Here is a 16,522-nt window from a genome sequence, read left to right as displayed (position 1 = left end):
GGCCCTGATGAAGCCGGGAGAGGGAAGCATGGAACCGGCTCCCTGCCCCTGTCCATGTCCCTCCAACTCTCTTCTGGGTCCCGAGCTGGATGAGCTTTGCCTTCTTCCCTCCCATCCCTGGTCTCTGCTCCCTCCCAGGTCTCCGGCATCTCTCCACCTTCCTTGGCCTTCCCCTCTCTGAAGCTGTAACTGTAGTACCTCCAGCCCCTTATCCTTCCATCTCACGCTCCCTTCTAGCTGGTGACTCTGCGAAACGCCTGGCTCTTTTCCTTGGAGAGCAGCTGCGGGGTGGGAGACATTCCTCAGGAGGGAAGGGGATCGTCCAGGGGCAATCAGCAAAGGACATGGGGAAAGGGGTTCCTGACTCAACCAGCAGGGCACTCACCTTGGCACCAGGAGCCCCAGGGAAGCCAGGACCGCCAGCAGGACCCACGGGACCCTGGAGGAAGAAAGGGGGTACAGAGGTGAATCCCGTGTCTGGGCAGAATCTCTGCAGACCCCAGAGTGAGCGACCCCCACACTTCCCACGCCTTCCCACCTTTGTACTGACGTGGCTCTACATCCACTGAGGCTAAAAAGTCCCTGGATGAAAACTGTCCCCACTGCCAGTGCCCCCGGCCTGGCTTCAGAGGCCAAGCAAGACTCTGGTAGGAAGCAGACTCCTCCCAGCTCTCTCCCTATCTAGCCCTCCTCAAAAAACTGCTGAAAAGGTCGCTGAGAAAAAAACAACCCATGGCTTTAAAGCTTGTTATCCACAAGCTCGAGCACCCTGCAAGGATTCCTTCTCTTCCAGGAGAAGGCTGTGCTTACACCAAACAGCACTGAGCCTCACGGGGCTGCTGAAGGGGCCGCAAGGCCACACCTGCCGAGGAGGAAATGAACTTACCGGAGGCCCTGCAGGGCCTGGTTGACCATCGTTGCCCCGGGCACCCTGTGAGCAAGGAGAAGGAAGCAGACATTGTGAGAAGTGCTACCTCGGTCCCTCCCTGCCCACAGCCCACCCACACAGACACTGGGGCAACGCTGTGCCTGGGTGTCCCAGGGCTGAGCATGAGGCTGGCGACTGACAGAGGAGCCTCGGACAGAGGAGAGGCCTGGGCTGGGCATGAGCAAAGGGGAACTGGGGGACAGCCCCATGGGAGGGAGCAGCCCTGGCACCCCTCCATGGTGGCTGTGTGAATGAGTACTTGGGGGCGGGGGGGGCTCCAGAGAGCTCGTTCTCAGCTTCAATAAAACTTGGGTAATTGGCCAGCTGTTCCATTGTTTCTTTTGTTGTTGTTGTTAATCCTCACTCGAGGATATTTTTTCCATTGATTTTTTAGAGAAAGTGGAAGGGAAGAAGGGGAAGAGAGAAACATCCATGTGAGATAGACACATTGATTGGTGATTACTTGCTTCCTGAATGGGCCCCAACTCGGAGGGGGAAGGAGGAGGGAATGAACCAGGTAAGTGACCGGGAATTGAACCCTTGGCCCTTCAATGCGCAGGCAGAGGCTCTAGCACTGAGCCACGCCCGCCAGGGCCCCATCGTTCCTTAAACTTCAGTGTCGATCTCAAATATCCCCACTTTCAAGGCCAAGTTACCATTTAAAGATTCGGAGAACCGAGCCAAAGGAAAATAAAACAACCGAGGAGCAACCTTGACTGGGATGCTCCCGCCCACTGCTCAGAGCAGGCAGGCTTCCAGGGCTTGGCGAGCCTCCCCTGAAGCCTCGGTCAAGGCCTTGTTGACTCCAGCCGCCTCTGTGCTCTGGCCCCTCCCTACCTGCTCCTAAGGACACTAAGATGCTCACAGGGTGTCTGCCCAGGAAGAAGCTCCATGATGGGAACAAGGTACCAGCACAGCCTGAGGACCACATCCGAGCTCACCGCCCCCCCCCCCCCGAGGCTCCTTTACACAGACAGGCAAGGCTGCGGCTCCCTCTCTCTCTAGGACCTGCACTTTGAGGGTTTTTCCCCGGGTTGGTGGTGAGCACCCCTCGGTTTATCTTTCAAGGACCTGCAGGGCCCAGGGAACTTTCACCCAAACTCCAGGCCTGTTAGGCTGGGCTGGGCCGGGCCCAGCACCTAGTCCTTGGCAGGGGGCTAGGGGGACTGAAGGCAACCTTTCCCCACCCACCGGCCTCTGCCTCTCTGCGGAAGCTGCAGAAGAAGGATGGTTTGGGGAGAGCTCATGTTTTAAATAAGACTCAGCTCTTCTTCCTGGCTGTGCCCCATTTCTCCCGACTGGCATTATGCAGGAAAGCAAGAGAAGACTTAGAAAACTGTCAGAGGGAACATAAAGCCTCAGCATTGGCCAGAGTGCCTTCTGGGCTGCCCTGGCTGCTTCTGGAAGCTCTGGGGCACCCTCCCTCCAAGGCTCGGCCAAAGGACAGGCCCGGGCTGGGCATGAGCAGAGGGGAGCTGTGGTGAGGCTCCGAGAGGCCAGAGCTGGGGTGGCCTCCGAGGCGCTCCCTGCAGCAAGCCCGGGGGGGGGAAGACACAGTCTGGCCCAAAGGGTGGGGGCACGTGACTGCAGCAGGCAGAGGCCAACCCAGCCCAGTCCCTGGCCCAGCCTTGCTGCCAGGCCTGCATGTGGAGCTATGTGACGTTGTCAACCTTCCACACCCTGCCTGCTTGACTTCTGTGGTGGCCGGAACCAGAAAGGTGGACCAAGAAGCAGGGCCCACTGTGCCCAGGAAGGAGGGAAAACGGGGCAGGGATGCAGCTTGTCTTTGCCCCACACAGAGGCAGCCACCGTGGCTCTGGGCCTGGCCAGAAAGCCACAAGCCAGGCCCTGCTAATCTGAAGGAGCAGCGGTGTTTCTTGGCAGGCTCAGCGCTCTCTAATCCCCTCACACAAAGAGACCCGGGGACAAGGCACTTCAGCAGCTCTGGGTGACAAATGGGGGTCGTGGCTGCCGGTTACTCCACTGATCTGCTTTTGAGAGCAGTTTCTGCCAAACTGATATATTATCTGGAAAGCAGCACAACTGGGTGAAGCTGGTTTACTTTGGCCAGCCCTGCGCGGACCGGTGAGGAGGGGCCTCAGTGCGTGGGTGGCCGGGGCATGAAGTCAACAGAAAGCATAATCTTTCTTAAACACGGCTTTCATCGCACCACTCGCCTGACTGAGCACCTACAAGGGCTCTCTACTGCCCCGGGATCAGCGCTAAGCACCTGCACCCTCCGGCTGCAAATCCCCTCGCTTCTCATCGCCCACGGTTACAGGAGGCCACCAAAGTCTGAGGCTGCCAAGCATTGTCTTAGGCTATGTAACCTTTCTGTGCCTCGGTTTCTTCTTCCCTAAAATGGGGAGAAGAATGGAATCCACTCACAGGATCTGGGGGAGGGTTAATGAGGCCAGCATGTAAGGCATTGCACAGAGGAGGTGCCTGTGAAACGGAGGCCCGGCCGCCGGTGTTATGTCACAGTAACAGCAGCAGCAGGGTCCTGGGTACCGGCTCTGTCAGATGATACTAGATGGCTACGCTTTCTAGGGCATCCTCTGAGTTAACCCAGAGAACAAAAAGTTGCACGGCACTGTAGCCAGTTTAATTCTGTCCATAAATTCAAACTGGATTGGCCGGGGAGTGGGTATGTGCCGTTGAGGGGATCGCCTGAATAACCCGGACTGGTTAAGTGAGAGTCCTGTCCTCACCACCACCTTCCCAGAGCCCGCCCCCTGCTCCGAGGGAGCAGACCCAGCCTGGGAGTTTGTGATGGCAGATCAGAGTGACCCCCGCGGGATGATGGTACCCTACACCTCACAGGGTCATTCTGAGAGTCAAGGGAGTAACTCCATGTGAAAGTGCCTCATCGACTCTAAAGTGCAGAGCAAATGGTGGCTTTGGGCCTTGTCAGTCACTCACCACAGCACCTGCAGGGCCAGTCCGTCCTCTCTCACCAGGCAGACCACGGGGACCCTGGAACACACACCAGGACAGCACAGCGTTAGTTGACTCAACAACACTATGAGCCATCACTTCTGCAGGCCCTTCCCAGACACGGAGGGGAGGAAGCACACAGGTGCCCTACAGGTAAAGGTGCATACGCCTCCCGCCTGCCTCCCGCCTCCCGCCTCCGCCTCCCTGCCTCCACCAGGAGTCTAGCACACCAAAGGTCTGTCTGCCCAGAGGAACAGGCAGGCACTCCTGATACTGACCAGGATCCTGGTTACAGGCACAACTGGCCTCCCAAACAGAACGTTTAAAACTGCAAGCACACAAAGTGTGTTAGGCTATTTCAAGGAAAAGTTAGTGGAGCCTTGACCAAATCATCTATTGAATGCATTTTGCTTTTTGCTCAGAATGTAGATCAGTCTACAAAGTTGAATATCTACTTTGCACAAAGGAAACAGTGTTGTGTATGGAGGGGCCTCTGCTGGGCTGGAGGGCGTGTCTGAGTGTCTGGGGCCCTGCACGGGGGATGCTCATACTCACCATGGGGCCCGGAGAACCGTTCTCACCAGGGGAGCCACTCTCGCCCTGGAAAAAAGATGAACACAGTCAGTGACTGGGACCCCACTGCTCCCCCCAAGAAAACTCCCAAGGAAGAGGCGGAAAGCTCTGGTCCTCGCCTCGCACTGATACCCCCCAGCCTCAGCTCTGTGAGGGACATTCCCCCGAGCACTCTTCGTCCATCAGGACACAGGACTGGGTGCTCCCCCCCAAAGCTGTCCTGACGTCCTGACTCCACTCGCTCAACTGTGTCTCCTTGACTGGGAAGCAAGACTCCCTTCACCTCCCTGCGTGCCCTGTCGCAGGCGCTTCCTGGTCCTCACCTTCACACCCGGAGCACCAGCTTCGCCCTTAGCACCATCCAGGCCTGGGTAACCCTGGGGGACAAGAGAAAACGTCGGTCACACTGCTGGGGAATCCGGATAGGAAGAAATACACAGGCCCCCACATGCTTTTCTCTCCCCCAGGGCAATCCCTTCCTTCCAACACCCTCACCCACGATACTTACTCTGTGACCTTTGACACCAGGAAGTCCTGGGGTTCCTGGGAAGCCGCGAGCACCCTGAAATCCAAAGAGGAGATGTCAGGGCACAGAGCAGAAGGGCCCGGTGAAGGCTGCCTGAGCTGCTAGACAGCGTTTAGGACCACTGCCTCAACTGCCTGGGAGCAGGGGAGAAGCCCAGCACTTAGACGTTCTTTCAGAAAATCCCAGAACCCCCTCACCTGCCTCACCCCATCTCATGCAAAGTCGGTAGAAACAACAGTTTCCCGGCCTCCCCTGAGGACCCATGTTAGGATCATTGGCATGATCACCAGCATGAAGGTGTGATACATGTGGGATGGTTGGAATTTCATTTTGGAAGTGAGCTAACTGAGCTGGATGAGCAAAAGGGGAGGTTTGAGGCTGGGAAAGGTGGGGCTTCACCTGAGGGCCGGGGGGACCTCTTTCACCAGATTTTCCAGGCTTTCCAGCTTCACCCTGCAGGAAGAGACACGGTGGCGTGATGGGCACAGTCCAGACAGCGTCTCTCCTCTCAGCCCTCCATGCCTTCGCCCGCCAGCTGGCCCATCTCCCTCACCTCCTTCACTTTCCAGACTTCCCTAAAGGCCTCTCCCAGGTCACAGGATTCTTGGGGACAGCTATGTATTGGGTGGGCAAGGTCCTCCATCCCTACCAGTCTCCACTTCCCCTGGGGCTCTCTGTCTGCTCTTCGGAGCTCTGCTGGCAGGGCTCGCTCCCTAACCCGGGGAGACTTGGCTCTCTAATGCCAATCGTAAGCATTGCTCGAGTGCCACCTCTGTCTCTTCATCCTTTGTAGACATCCTGACTCAGGCTGACTAGTCCGAACTCATTTACAATTAAGATAATGCTGGCTTGCTGAACGTTTCTTTCTTTGTTTTTTCTTCTCTGTATCTTTTCCCCTGGTGTTCTCCCTCTCCCTTCTCTTGTTTCTCCATTTCCCTTCCTGGAGCTAATGATGTTTTAATTATTTCCCTTCCCAGTGAGGCCACAGCAGTCCCTGGGGCACTTGAAAGCTAAGTTGCAAGCAGGAGTGTAAACAGCAGACAGGGTCCCAGACTCTGACTGACCAATCTCACCCTTTCGGATGCCCCAACCTGGGGCCAAGCCCATCACTGCCCAGCACACACCCTCCGGGCCTTTCACAGAGGCATCCAGCCACTCGGGAATACTCACATCGTCACCAGGCTTTCCAGGGGGGCCCGGAGGACCACGGGGACCCATGGGACCCTGCAAAGGAAGAGGGTTTAGGAGACGGTTGAAGGGGGAAGACACCGAATCAGTGGACAAACCTTTGAGACAGTAGTTTTGGAAGCTAGTTCCCCTCTAAGGAAGGGAGAGAGGAAAACCTCACTTTGTGCTAAGAGAGAGCAAAGGTGCAGGGCAGATCCCAGTGGGAGGCAGCAGACCGCTAGGCCAGCGATGGGCCAAAGGGGGCAGCTAGGAGAGGGTCCCTGGTGGTCCTTGGCCCATTGGTTCTCTGTCAGAGTCCCTCATAGCTAAGAAGTGACGTCTGGATCTCCTCTGCACCCTCCACTGTGGGAAAGCCCAGGGCAGAGTGTGGGAAGGGGCGCTGACAGGACTGGGGTCTGAGGGGTACATCTTGGAGACTCCCCAGGAGGAGGGCCCGCATTGGTACTCACAGAGACGCCGGGTTCCCCGGGTTCACCAGGGTTGCCTTGAAATCCTTGAGGTCCCTAAAAAGTAACGTGAGAACCCAAGGTTGACCCCCACACACGGACCGAGGGCTTGAAAGCAGCTGCGCTGTCCCCGAGAAGAGAAGACCCGGTACTTACGGGAGCACCAGCAGGGCCTGGAGGTCCTCGCGGTCCCATGGGGCCCTGCATTGAGACAGAAAGCGAGGGGGTTCACTGGAATTGCTCCCCCAGAGGCCTCCAGGGTGCCACCTCCTTCCGGCCAGCAGCCCAGACAAAGGACAAGGAGCTACTCTGTGGGCAGGGGGCCTACAGTGGCTGCTCCCTCTCATTTCCCACTCCCCACGCAACGATCCATTTTTATTTATAGGCACCATTTGGACAGAAAAGCTGGCCTCGCTTTCTCCTGGACAGCAGCCATGTTTACTAAAGTCTGAGTTTCATTTAGCCTGTGCCAAGTCGGAGCTGCAGGGCTGAGATTTCCTGCTGGAAGTCTTGTGGATGCGGAGAACAGTGGCTGCTGTCTGCATTCTTCAGTTCTCATTCCAAAAGCAATAGCAACTGGCCTTCTAACAGATCGGCCTATATGCTTCTCTCCATCCTCATTCTGCTGAGCTGCCCCCGCACATCATTAAAACTGGCATCCATGGCCATTAAACACCAAATGCTTTGGGCTAACTAAATGCGAGGTTACATAACGGATGGAGAAGAGCTGCTCTAAGCAATTATCTGAAAAGTGAGGTTGACAGAGTCTCTGGCTCTGCTAACGGCCGCCTTCTGCCATTTTGGCTGCAAAGAACTGGTGTCTTCTCTTACCATTGGTCCTTGCATTACTCCCATCTGGGCGCCACCAGCCTTCTCATCAAATCCTCCGGCCATCTGGGCAGCAAAGTTCTGCAAATAAACCCAACAACATTAGGAGCTTGCGTGGCCCTAGGTTTTTCCTACTTGGCCAGGTAAGCTATCTCTGGGTAGAAAAACCTATTTAGATAAACTCTTAATTGTTGGAGATTAACCTAGCACTGATCAGGTTCCTGAAAAACATTTTGGAAATGTGATTGTAGATGACAGTGGCATAATAATTTTCCTGGAAGATTAAGTGTTGTTGGAAGAGTATTAGTTATTTGCATTTCATCTGATAAAATTATTATTTTTAATTCTAAAACATTAAATATGTTAACATATATTGAAAATATTTTAATGCCCAGCAAAAGACTAAAATCAAGGTCTTGAAATATTTTAGGAAGGGATGTAGTAGGCGTCAGTGAGTTTAAAGTTTAAACATTTAAAACATAGCAAACATCAAAATGGCAAACCTGAAAAAACTGGGCAGTAACATAATTTGTTGATTGGTTGGATTCCAAAAACGACTTTAGCCACACACCTTCACTCAGTGGGGCTCTTTCATGAGAATGAATAGTTGCTTGGAATGTACTTGGCAGGGACCGAGAATAAATGTCTTCCAAGGACAGTGGTCACTCTTCTTCCAGGGAAGGACAAGTGCCCAGTCATCATCTCCCCGAACCCCACACCCGCTCCCAAGAACTGACCACACAGTACAGGCGCCAGGGAGCCAGGTAACTGGAGACTTTCTTTGCAGAAACCCAGCGAGTGAAAAAAGTCAACCCTTAGTGCCACAGTCTCATGCCTAATATGTGATTCCACTAAATTACAGGCCTGGGGGCGAGGCCCATGGGCAGGCTGTGTACACACTGTTGGCAGCCCTGGGAGCCAGCCAGGTAAGTGTGAGTAGCAATTTAGAAGCCACATTTCTGGAGGGACATCCTAAAGAAAGGGGACATAAGGATACTTACTCCACCAAGGCCAGGGGGACCAGGGGGGCCAGGAGGGCCAGGGGGGCCAGGATTTCCAGGGGTCCCAGGCTCTCCATCTCTGCCACGAGGTCCAGGGGCACCCTTGGCAGAAAGAGAAAAAGGCACCCATGTGAAGCAGTGTTAGTGCAAGAGCCATCTATCCACTGGCTGCCCTTGAGGTGGTGGGCAGGCACGTAGGGGGCCTTAGAGGGCTGGCAGCATTGTTTCTCTACTCACTTTTTCACCTTTGTCGCCACGATCACCTCTGGGTCCTTGTTCACCGGCAGGTCCCTGAAGGCGAAGAAATGTTGAGATCACGGCAAGACCAGGGCCTGCAGATCAGTAACTCGAGGAAGGGGCAGAGGAATGGCTTTCTCCCTGTCTTACCTGAGGCCCAGGGGGTCCTTTGGGTCCTACAATCTGTGAAAGAGAGACCCACAGAACGGCAAGTTAGAGGGGACCACAAGAAAGTGACCCAGTGAGAGCAACAGAAGCCACGTGGTGTGAGAATAATCTTTACTTACATCCTTGATGTCTCCAGGTTCTCCTTTCTGTCCCTAAAACATGACAGTCTCAGGTTAGAGCCGAGCAAGCCCACCAAGCCCCAAACACAACATCCTGCCCAAGGTGCCCTCTGAAACAGACCTCTGCAGACATCTAAGAAGTGACAGGCTGCATGAGCAATAGCATTGCTTCTGAAGAAGGAACTAGCAAGGCCAACGTAAAAAAAGAAAAAAGCCTCACCTTTGGTCCTGGTTGCCCTGCGAGTGGAAACAAATAGAGAAGGAGAATGTAAGACTTGTGAGATAGAGAAGTACGAGCTCTTGTCCCTCAAACACTCTTTAGGGAATCAAACCCAAAGGAGGACACAACCAAGGAAGGAGGCAGCTTCCTGTTCCTCCACGGAACCCTCTGCTGGGTGTTAGAGTTACTGGGATCCTGGGGTCGCTGAGGTCCCATGAGGAACAGAGATGACCCAGACTTTGTTATTTCAAAAGCAGCCAGCATGCAAGGGGATGGAGCGGGGCCAGTGGAAAGAGAAAACAAAGAGCTCAAGGTCTAAGCAGCCACCCAGAAAGCCCCGAAAGCAGTAGGTTCAGTCTCTTCTTTCCCCCACCGCGTCGGAAGCTCTTCCCGCACAAGCCCCCCAGAGGAAGTTAGGTAGTTAAAAAGGTCTTACATTCAGGCTGGGTCTCCTTGAAGCAAGCACAAAAAACAAAAACAGCAGGGCATAGGCGTTATAAAGGGCATTGCAGCCAGTGCCACCCCAAACCAGTGACCTCTTGCCCTTTGTAACAGCAACAATAAAGGCAACCAACACTGCACTCAGAGGCCCCCTCAGAAATGACCTGGGAATCCGGACCCTACAAGCAGCTTCCCCGAGCAGCTCCCCAGGGCTGGTGCAGTGTTAAGGAAAGGCCACCTCTCGCTTCCTTTCAACTTCTTCTCTACCTGAACAGAAAGGGGCCAGTGAGGCCACCCACGAGGCCTAGACATGGGTCCCCATCCCTCTGCAGGGAGACAGGGCAGGGAAGAGAGAAACTGGGGAGGTCACCTGCACACACATCATCCGCCAGCACTGATTCCAGCTGGGAGTCAACTGCCCACCAGAGTGCAGGCACAGGACGCAGTCCCAGCCCCATCTCCACCTTCACCACTCGGACTCCCAGAGCCCAGCTGCTCCTTCTCTTGCTAATGTGCTTCTGAACTGGCCGTCCACGCCAAGAGGTAGAAACAAAAGGCATCTGCCATCCGTGTTCCCACCTCAAAGACGGAGGCTGCCCTCTGTCTCCCGCGGCCAGCAGAGGCTTCCCTTCACGAAAGACCCTCTCTTTAGAGGCCTCTTACGGAGAGGGAGGAATTCATCTGGGGCTTGGCCAGATGGACTGTCCGATCTCCACTGTGGCTCTAATAATGCACAGGGACATTCCAGAGGCGCTTTGTGGAATCACACCTGTCCTTCCACATGTCTGGGGAGCATATATGTGGGAGGTAAGGAAGGACCCTCTAATGTTGGAGGCTCACTCGAGTTTCAACATGCAAACAAGAAATGGCCTTTCCTTTCAGCCCCAGCCACTGGGGCCCATGGATAACCAGCATCCATGGGCAGGCAGTTGCTGCACCTGCAGTAATTTATTTATGTGGAACGGGAAATAAATAAATTACGACCACTGGCAGTGGCGAGGTCAGTTGCGCAGATGGGGCAGCACTCTCCGAAGGGGGTCTCGGGGCTGAGGCAGTCTTTCATATCTTCACAGATTATGTCGTCGCAGAGGACGGTCCCAGTGTCACAGACACAGATCCGGCAGGGCTCGGGCTTCCACACATCCTTATCATTATACCTCTGCCCATCCTGCACGCAGCTGCCAGCCTTCTCTGCACCAAGGGTGGAGCAGGAGAAGCAAAGAGCGAAGGGAAGGAGGGGGTGGGAGTCAGAAGAGAAAAAGAGAAAGAGGTTGCAGTCAACTTGACATCATTCAAATGCTGAAGCATGTGGCCTCGGGCCACCCAAACATAATGAACTTGAAAATTGTTCTCCTAAGACATCATTCATTCTTCCATGTAGTCAACAAGTATTTATTGCATGCCTTGCACTATGCTGTCTATCCACCAGTGAAAATCCGGAGCCAGCAATGAAGGCGGGAGGGGGAAATAGTGTACTGACTGTGCAGGACTATCTTCTCTTCCTGCCTCTAGCATGAGACCTGATGATGGGGGGGAGGGGCAGCGGCAAATTAGAGTGGGAGCAGGACGAGATGAGACTCAAGGACTGTGCAGGCAGACGAGAGGGGGAAAGGGAGACACCCTCCCCCCAGCACGCCTTCTATTTCTGCCTTCCCCTCGGAATGTCGGGATTTGCTAAATATCACGGATAGCTAATAGTCAGGAGAAATGTAGAAAATTCTACCCACAAAAATTAGAATCTATAAACAGCCAGGTTCCCACTGTGGACATGGGGCAGGGCAGCTGAAAGAAGGGGCCATTAGGATTAGGATCGTGTCCCATTCTTTAAACTATATTAGGATTAGGGCCAACTCGGGGAGGAGGATAGGCCCATTCAAGCAATACACTTGGACCCAAGCCGGCTAATAAAATGTCCTGGGAGGCAAGCAGGGCCAAAGGGCTCCCAGTGCTGACCTCCGCTGTAGCCCTCCGTGGAGAGGCCCTGCCTCCATCCGTAGGCAACACCCCAATGTGCAGGGCAGGGGGCTTTGAATGCTGGGCCTGGGCTAAGATTAACCGGTGAGGGCCTGGCCTGGGCTAAGAATGCAGACCAGGAATGGGAGGGACTAGTCCCTTCCACAGCGTCCTGCCATCTGGCATCCACCCTGCAAATGAAACCTGTGCTGACAAGAGCGCTCAGAGAGCGCCAGGGGCTGAAGAGCCCGCACCACGCGCTAGGGAGCGCCCAGCGCTGTTTTTCTCATCAAAATCCCCAGCGCAATGGCAGCTGCAGGGGATGAATAATAGGAAAGAGCCACAAACCAGGTGGGCGGAGACCGAGCCGGGCCTGCCCCCTGCTCTTTAAGCAGCCTCTGAAAATCTAAAGATAAACCTCTTTTTTTTTTTTCTTTTCCACTAGAAGAAATCCTCTCCGCCTTTAGGCAAGACAATCAGGAGGGGAAGGGGTGGGGGGGGGGAGCCCAGGGGATATACAGAAGCTGCTGGGACACACCCACCCTAAAACTGCTGGTACTGTAGAAAGCCCAAGGCCGGGACGAGGAAGGAGGAGAGGTTAATGGTCTCTGGTCCGGACTAAGGAAGAGCCCACCCTCACCTAAGAAGGCCCAGGATAGAAAGAGGGGCAAGGCTGGCAGAGGGAGGTGCACCCCCAACGCGGATCGAATTTCGCTTGGCAAGGCTGCCGGGATGCGCGGGCGCAGGGGCGGGGCCCGGCCGCCCTGGGTGTGAGAGCCGCTGGGTGACTCTTTGTGGAGGCGGCTCTGGACACGGCTCGCCCACAGACACTGGGAGGGTGAAAAGTGGGATTAAATGACTGCCCCAGAAAGGAGCCAGCCCGGTAACCGGATCCCCTAGGTGTGGACGGAGGAGCCCAGCACCACCATAATTGCAGTTCCAAACGGCTGCCGATAGCATCCCGGCGCGCCCGATCGGGTTCCGCTCATTACCGCAGCGCCGCATAAGTGATTCTTTGTAGCAGGCCAATTAAAAAGCTACCTCTTTCGGGGAACGGCTTCGCTCCGCCGCCGAATTGCGCAGGGCTGGAGTCCGGGAGGTGGCGGCGGGCGGGCACAGGGGGGCATTGTGGGAGAGGGTGTCGGGGAATCCGAGGGAACCCACCGGACCTCGCCTCGCATGAATGGGGCTTTTCTCGAGCGCACACAGAGCCCGATTCACAGGTCTCCGCAAGGAACCAGTTTAAATAAATACGGGCAGCGTTTCAGCCCCATCTGGAAGCCATCGCTGCCAATCTCCCAACGCAAACAAGCCTCACAAAGGAGGATTGAGGTCTCTCCCCCTCGCCGAGGAGCACTTTCGGAGACGAGGGCTGAGAAATGCAGATGTGGGTCAAAGACGCCACCGCCAATAAGTTTCTCAAACTCTTGGAAAGATGGGAGGAGGGGCGTGCCCGAGCTCCAGGTTTCTGACATTCCTGACGTTCACGCCGACTGCGCCTTTCCCCGCGTCCAATAGTTAGGTCCGCCCGCCGACCATAGGGGATGGGGGGATGGAGCTGGGATACTCCGGGGCGCGAAATCAGCCACTGGGATGCACTCTCCCTGCGGGGGAGAAGCAGCGACTGGAAGAGCTGGGCCCAAGAAACTGTGGAATTCACTCCCTCTCGAGGAAGCGGCGGCGGTGAGAGCTCTGCCACTTAAGTGAGCGCCTCCAATACCGGGTGGAGAATCTGGGAATTATTTTACAGTCACCTAGCTAATTCCTTTGTGCACTAAGGCAGAGGTCAATCAAGAAAACAGCTTTGTGGGTGTGTTCATGTAAATTTAAGACAAAATATAATCAGTCCTACATTTACATGACACCGTAAAGACACCGTATCCCAACAGGTGCCCCAGAGCGCACGGCCAACTTACTAGCGCACCACACAACACCTGGCCAGGACCTCCTGCCCAGGCTTCCTGCGGCTGCGCAGCGGCTCCGGTCCTGCCCCCGCCTGGGTCAGCCACTCTAATGAGCGGAAAGTCCTCCCAGGCCCGCAGCCTTAAAGAACCATCTCTGGGGACAGCCTGGTGGGAGACGAGACAGCACACAGCCTCCTCGAGGGACTTTGACTCCCTCCCCCCCCAAAAAAAGAAAGGTTGCCCTGCGATTGATTTACAGTCTGTAACATACAAAGACAGGGCTGGAATCCCAGCCGTCGGAAACGTGCCCAAACACGTGGAAAAAAAGTCTCTCTACCTAATACACTTTCCAGGCTTCGTTTGTCCTGAATATAATCCCAGACTGAAGGACTTTGCGGAAGAAGGCCATGGCACGGTGCGGGCCGAACCGCCTTTGAACCAGTAAAACGGCCATCTCTCTCTAACTATATTGGGTTGAAATAGCAATCGACCAACCGTGTACACACACACACACACACACACACACACACACACGCAGCCTGGCTCGGTGAGTTTCAGAAACAGAAAAGTAACTCATTGTAGTACCTCGGGAGTTTAGGGGGGAAGACCGCGGAGAGGGGGCGCTATTTCCAGGGGCGCTTGAAAAGCACGGTCTGATTGGAATGTTATCACCTTTCAGATGGCCTCTCTTCTGGGAAGTTTCAGGGGGAAAGCCGAGATGCGAAAGAGGGCTGCACCTTGCTCCGGCCAGCGCGGAGGGGGAGGGAGCCGCGAGGGGCGCTGAGGTCGCACAGCGCCTCTCCGAAGCCTTTCTTTGTGGCCTCGGATTTCAGCCACCAGTTTCAGAGCATCTCCTTTGTCTACCTCCTCTTTGAACCCCCCAGCGACCAACCCCAGGCCAAGACTGCAAGGTCCACCCCTTGGCGCTGGCTGGCTCCTTCGCCAGTCCTTTCTCTCCTACTTCTAAGAACGATGGGCCACGACCTGTTTTGCTGAACTCTGAGTGCTTCGAGGAGGCGAGATGTGTGCGTGTGCTCCTCATTATCAACACTGGTGAAAAGGAGCGCGCTTAAGTCTGTGCGCAAACCTCTCCAACCCGACACTTTGCTTAATTAATATCCCGAGGCCGAGTTGGGACCTGCACAAGCCTCTGATCGTAACCCGCCTGGAGGACTCGGGACGGAGCCGCTGCCTTGCAGACCTCCACTCGGCGAGCTCTGAGCCCTGCGCCCGAGTCGGCTCACTGTGACCCCAGGAGCCGCTCCCACCCGGACCCGCGGGCTCCAGCAGAGCAGGGACCCGCTAGGTCTAGGTAGGAGGGTGCGGACGGGCAGCACGGAAGGGCGGCGGGCAGGGGCTTGGGCGACTTACGGACATCCTGGCCGTGACACCGAAGGACAGCGGCGACGAGCAGCGTCAGCAGCACCAGTGAACTAGGAGGTCAGGGCACATGCCCGGGTTGCAGGCCTGATCCTCAGTAGGGGGCATGCAGGAGGCAGATGATCAATGATCCTCATTGATGTTTCTATCCCTCTCTCCCTTTCTCTTTCTGAAATCAATAAAAACATAGCTACATTACTAAACTACTAATAATTTCCGGACCCCCCTCTCAGCCAGCCCGGCTTCCTGCCCCCCACCCCAGTGTGCCGAGTGGCCTGATCGGGCGGGGCGCAGAGCCGGCCCCTGTCCTCCCCCTCCCATCGGGGCTGCGGCGCTGCTCCCTCCGACCACAGTCGGGGAGGGGGGCTCCGGCCCCTCCCCTCGGAGTGCTGCCCGATTGGAGGGGCGGGGGGGTTTGCAGAGGCCCAGGCCGCGAGCCCCAGACTTTGGAAAGACTTGGGAAGGAGGAGGGAAAAGTGGTAGAAAGGAGCAGTGCGGGAGGTAGAGGGGGCACCGCGTTGGGACCTGGGACTGCGGGGGCGTGGGGGGTCGGGCGATAGGGGAGCCCACGAAGGTATCTGGACCCCTAAATCGTAGAGACTGGCAAGCAGGGTCAAGTTTGGGGGCCCCTTTCCGGGGTACCTGGCCCCGGGCTCCCACCTGGATGTTCAGAAGTCAGCCCCCCAGCCCCTCCCCCATCCAGCTAGGCGATGAAAGAGCCTCCTCCGGAGCCCGGGCAGACGTGGGCCGGAGGACCGCCAGGAAAGGGGCCGGCGTGAAGCAGCACAGAGGGGGACCTGTGTGAGGTGGGGGAGGGCGGAGGCAGGTCCTGGGAAGGGGATGGAGGAGCCAGAGAGGACGGAGAAAGCCGAGACTAAACCGAGCACGCTGCCGAGGTGGGGGACTGTCTAGTTCCGGGCTCAGACGTGGTGTCTGCTCTTCCTGGCCCGGCTCCGGTGTCCGGGGGGAGTGGGCGCTGCCGCCCTGGGTGAGCAGCTCCAGCCAGAGACAGTTGGTCACTCTGCAGCCCCGTCCAGGGAGCGAGGAGGCCTCTCCAGCTGGACCGAGTCCGTGAGCCAAGGGAGATGCCAGAATTTCCTAGTTGGCCCCCTGGCCCTCCGCTTCCCACCTCACCTCACCTTCCCTGGTGAGCGCCGCTGGCTCCTCAGCCCCAGGGCTCGGCTGTGCTCCTCGCCTGGCTCCTGCTGCCTCTGATAAGAGGGAGGAAAAGCCCCCAACGGACTTCTTCCTCTGAAGGAGCTAGTTTTCTGTCCCAGGGTTGTAGGTTCCCCCCAAAGAACTTCAGGCAAATACAAACTTGCACGAAACTCAGAATTGAGCCCTGACTTAGCCAGAACGCCCCTTCTCAGCAGTAGGGTTTCTGCAGCACTTTCCTCCAGGAAGTTGGCAGACCCTGCTTCTACCCCCCTCCCCAGGCTGCAGGCTTCCACCGGGGACTCCAGGCATCCCCCCACCCCCATCCCCCCATGATCTGAAACTTCTGAATTCCAAGTGTGCAGAACTTCACTTGTGTGCAAGTGTGCTGGCTGGAAAGGGAAAGAAGTTCCATGGTTTAAGGAGACGCTGCCACTCTCTGTCCAGGCTGGATGGAGGTAGATGAGGGTTGGAACCACTGATCCCAGTGTCTCCTCTTGGGCCATGGCTTCCTTGAC

At 56.1% G+C, this 16,522-nt stretch overlaps 1 protein-coding gene across 1 annotated transcript in view; it reads right to left on the bottom strand.

Annotated features, from left to right (window-relative positions):
- The window catches only part of COL2A1 (collagen type II alpha 1), a 35,736-nt gene that overhangs the window by 15,197 nt on the left and 4,017 nt on the right, over positions 1–16,522 (bottom strand). Inside the window, exons 2-20 of the mRNA XM_006755570.2 lie at positions 15,984–16,060; positions 14,841–14,902; positions 10,597–10,803; positions 9,172–9,188; positions 8,952–8,984; positions 8,815–8,847; positions 8,665–8,718; positions 8,428–8,529; positions 7,430–7,507; positions 6,755–6,799; positions 6,602–6,655; positions 6,135–6,188; positions 5,364–5,417; positions 4,947–5,000; positions 4,762–4,815; positions 4,421–4,465; positions 3,851–3,904; positions 887–931; positions 386–439 (exon numbers count right to left, since the gene is read on the bottom strand). Coding sequence (XP_006755633.1) covers positions 386–439; positions 887–931; positions 3,851–3,904; positions 4,421–4,465; positions 4,762–4,815; positions 4,947–5,000; positions 5,364–5,417; positions 6,135–6,188; positions 6,602–6,655; positions 6,755–6,799; positions 7,430–7,507; positions 8,428–8,529; positions 8,665–8,718; positions 8,815–8,847; positions 8,952–8,984; positions 9,172–9,188; positions 10,597–10,803; positions 14,841–14,902; positions 15,984–16,060 — 1,176 coding nt within the window. The remainder of the gene's footprint in view (positions 1–385; positions 440–886; positions 932–3,850; positions 3,905–4,420; positions 4,466–4,761; positions 4,816–4,946; positions 5,001–5,363; positions 5,418–6,134; positions 6,189–6,601; positions 6,656–6,754; positions 6,800–7,429; positions 7,508–8,427; positions 8,530–8,664; positions 8,719–8,814; positions 8,848–8,951; positions 8,985–9,171; positions 9,189–10,596; positions 10,804–14,840; positions 14,903–15,983; positions 16,061–16,522) is intronic.

The sequence above is a fragment of the Myotis davidii genome, unplaced genomic scaffold, assembly GCF_000327345.1.
Source record: "Myotis davidii unplaced genomic scaffold, ASM32734v1 scaffold290, whole genome shotgun sequence".
In the NCBI taxonomy this organism is placed as follows: Eukaryota; Metazoa; Chordata; class Mammalia; order Chiroptera; family Vespertilionidae; genus Myotis; species Myotis davidii.
Note: the sequence above shows the minus strand (reverse complement) of the source record. Positions and strands in the feature narration are given on the sequence as shown.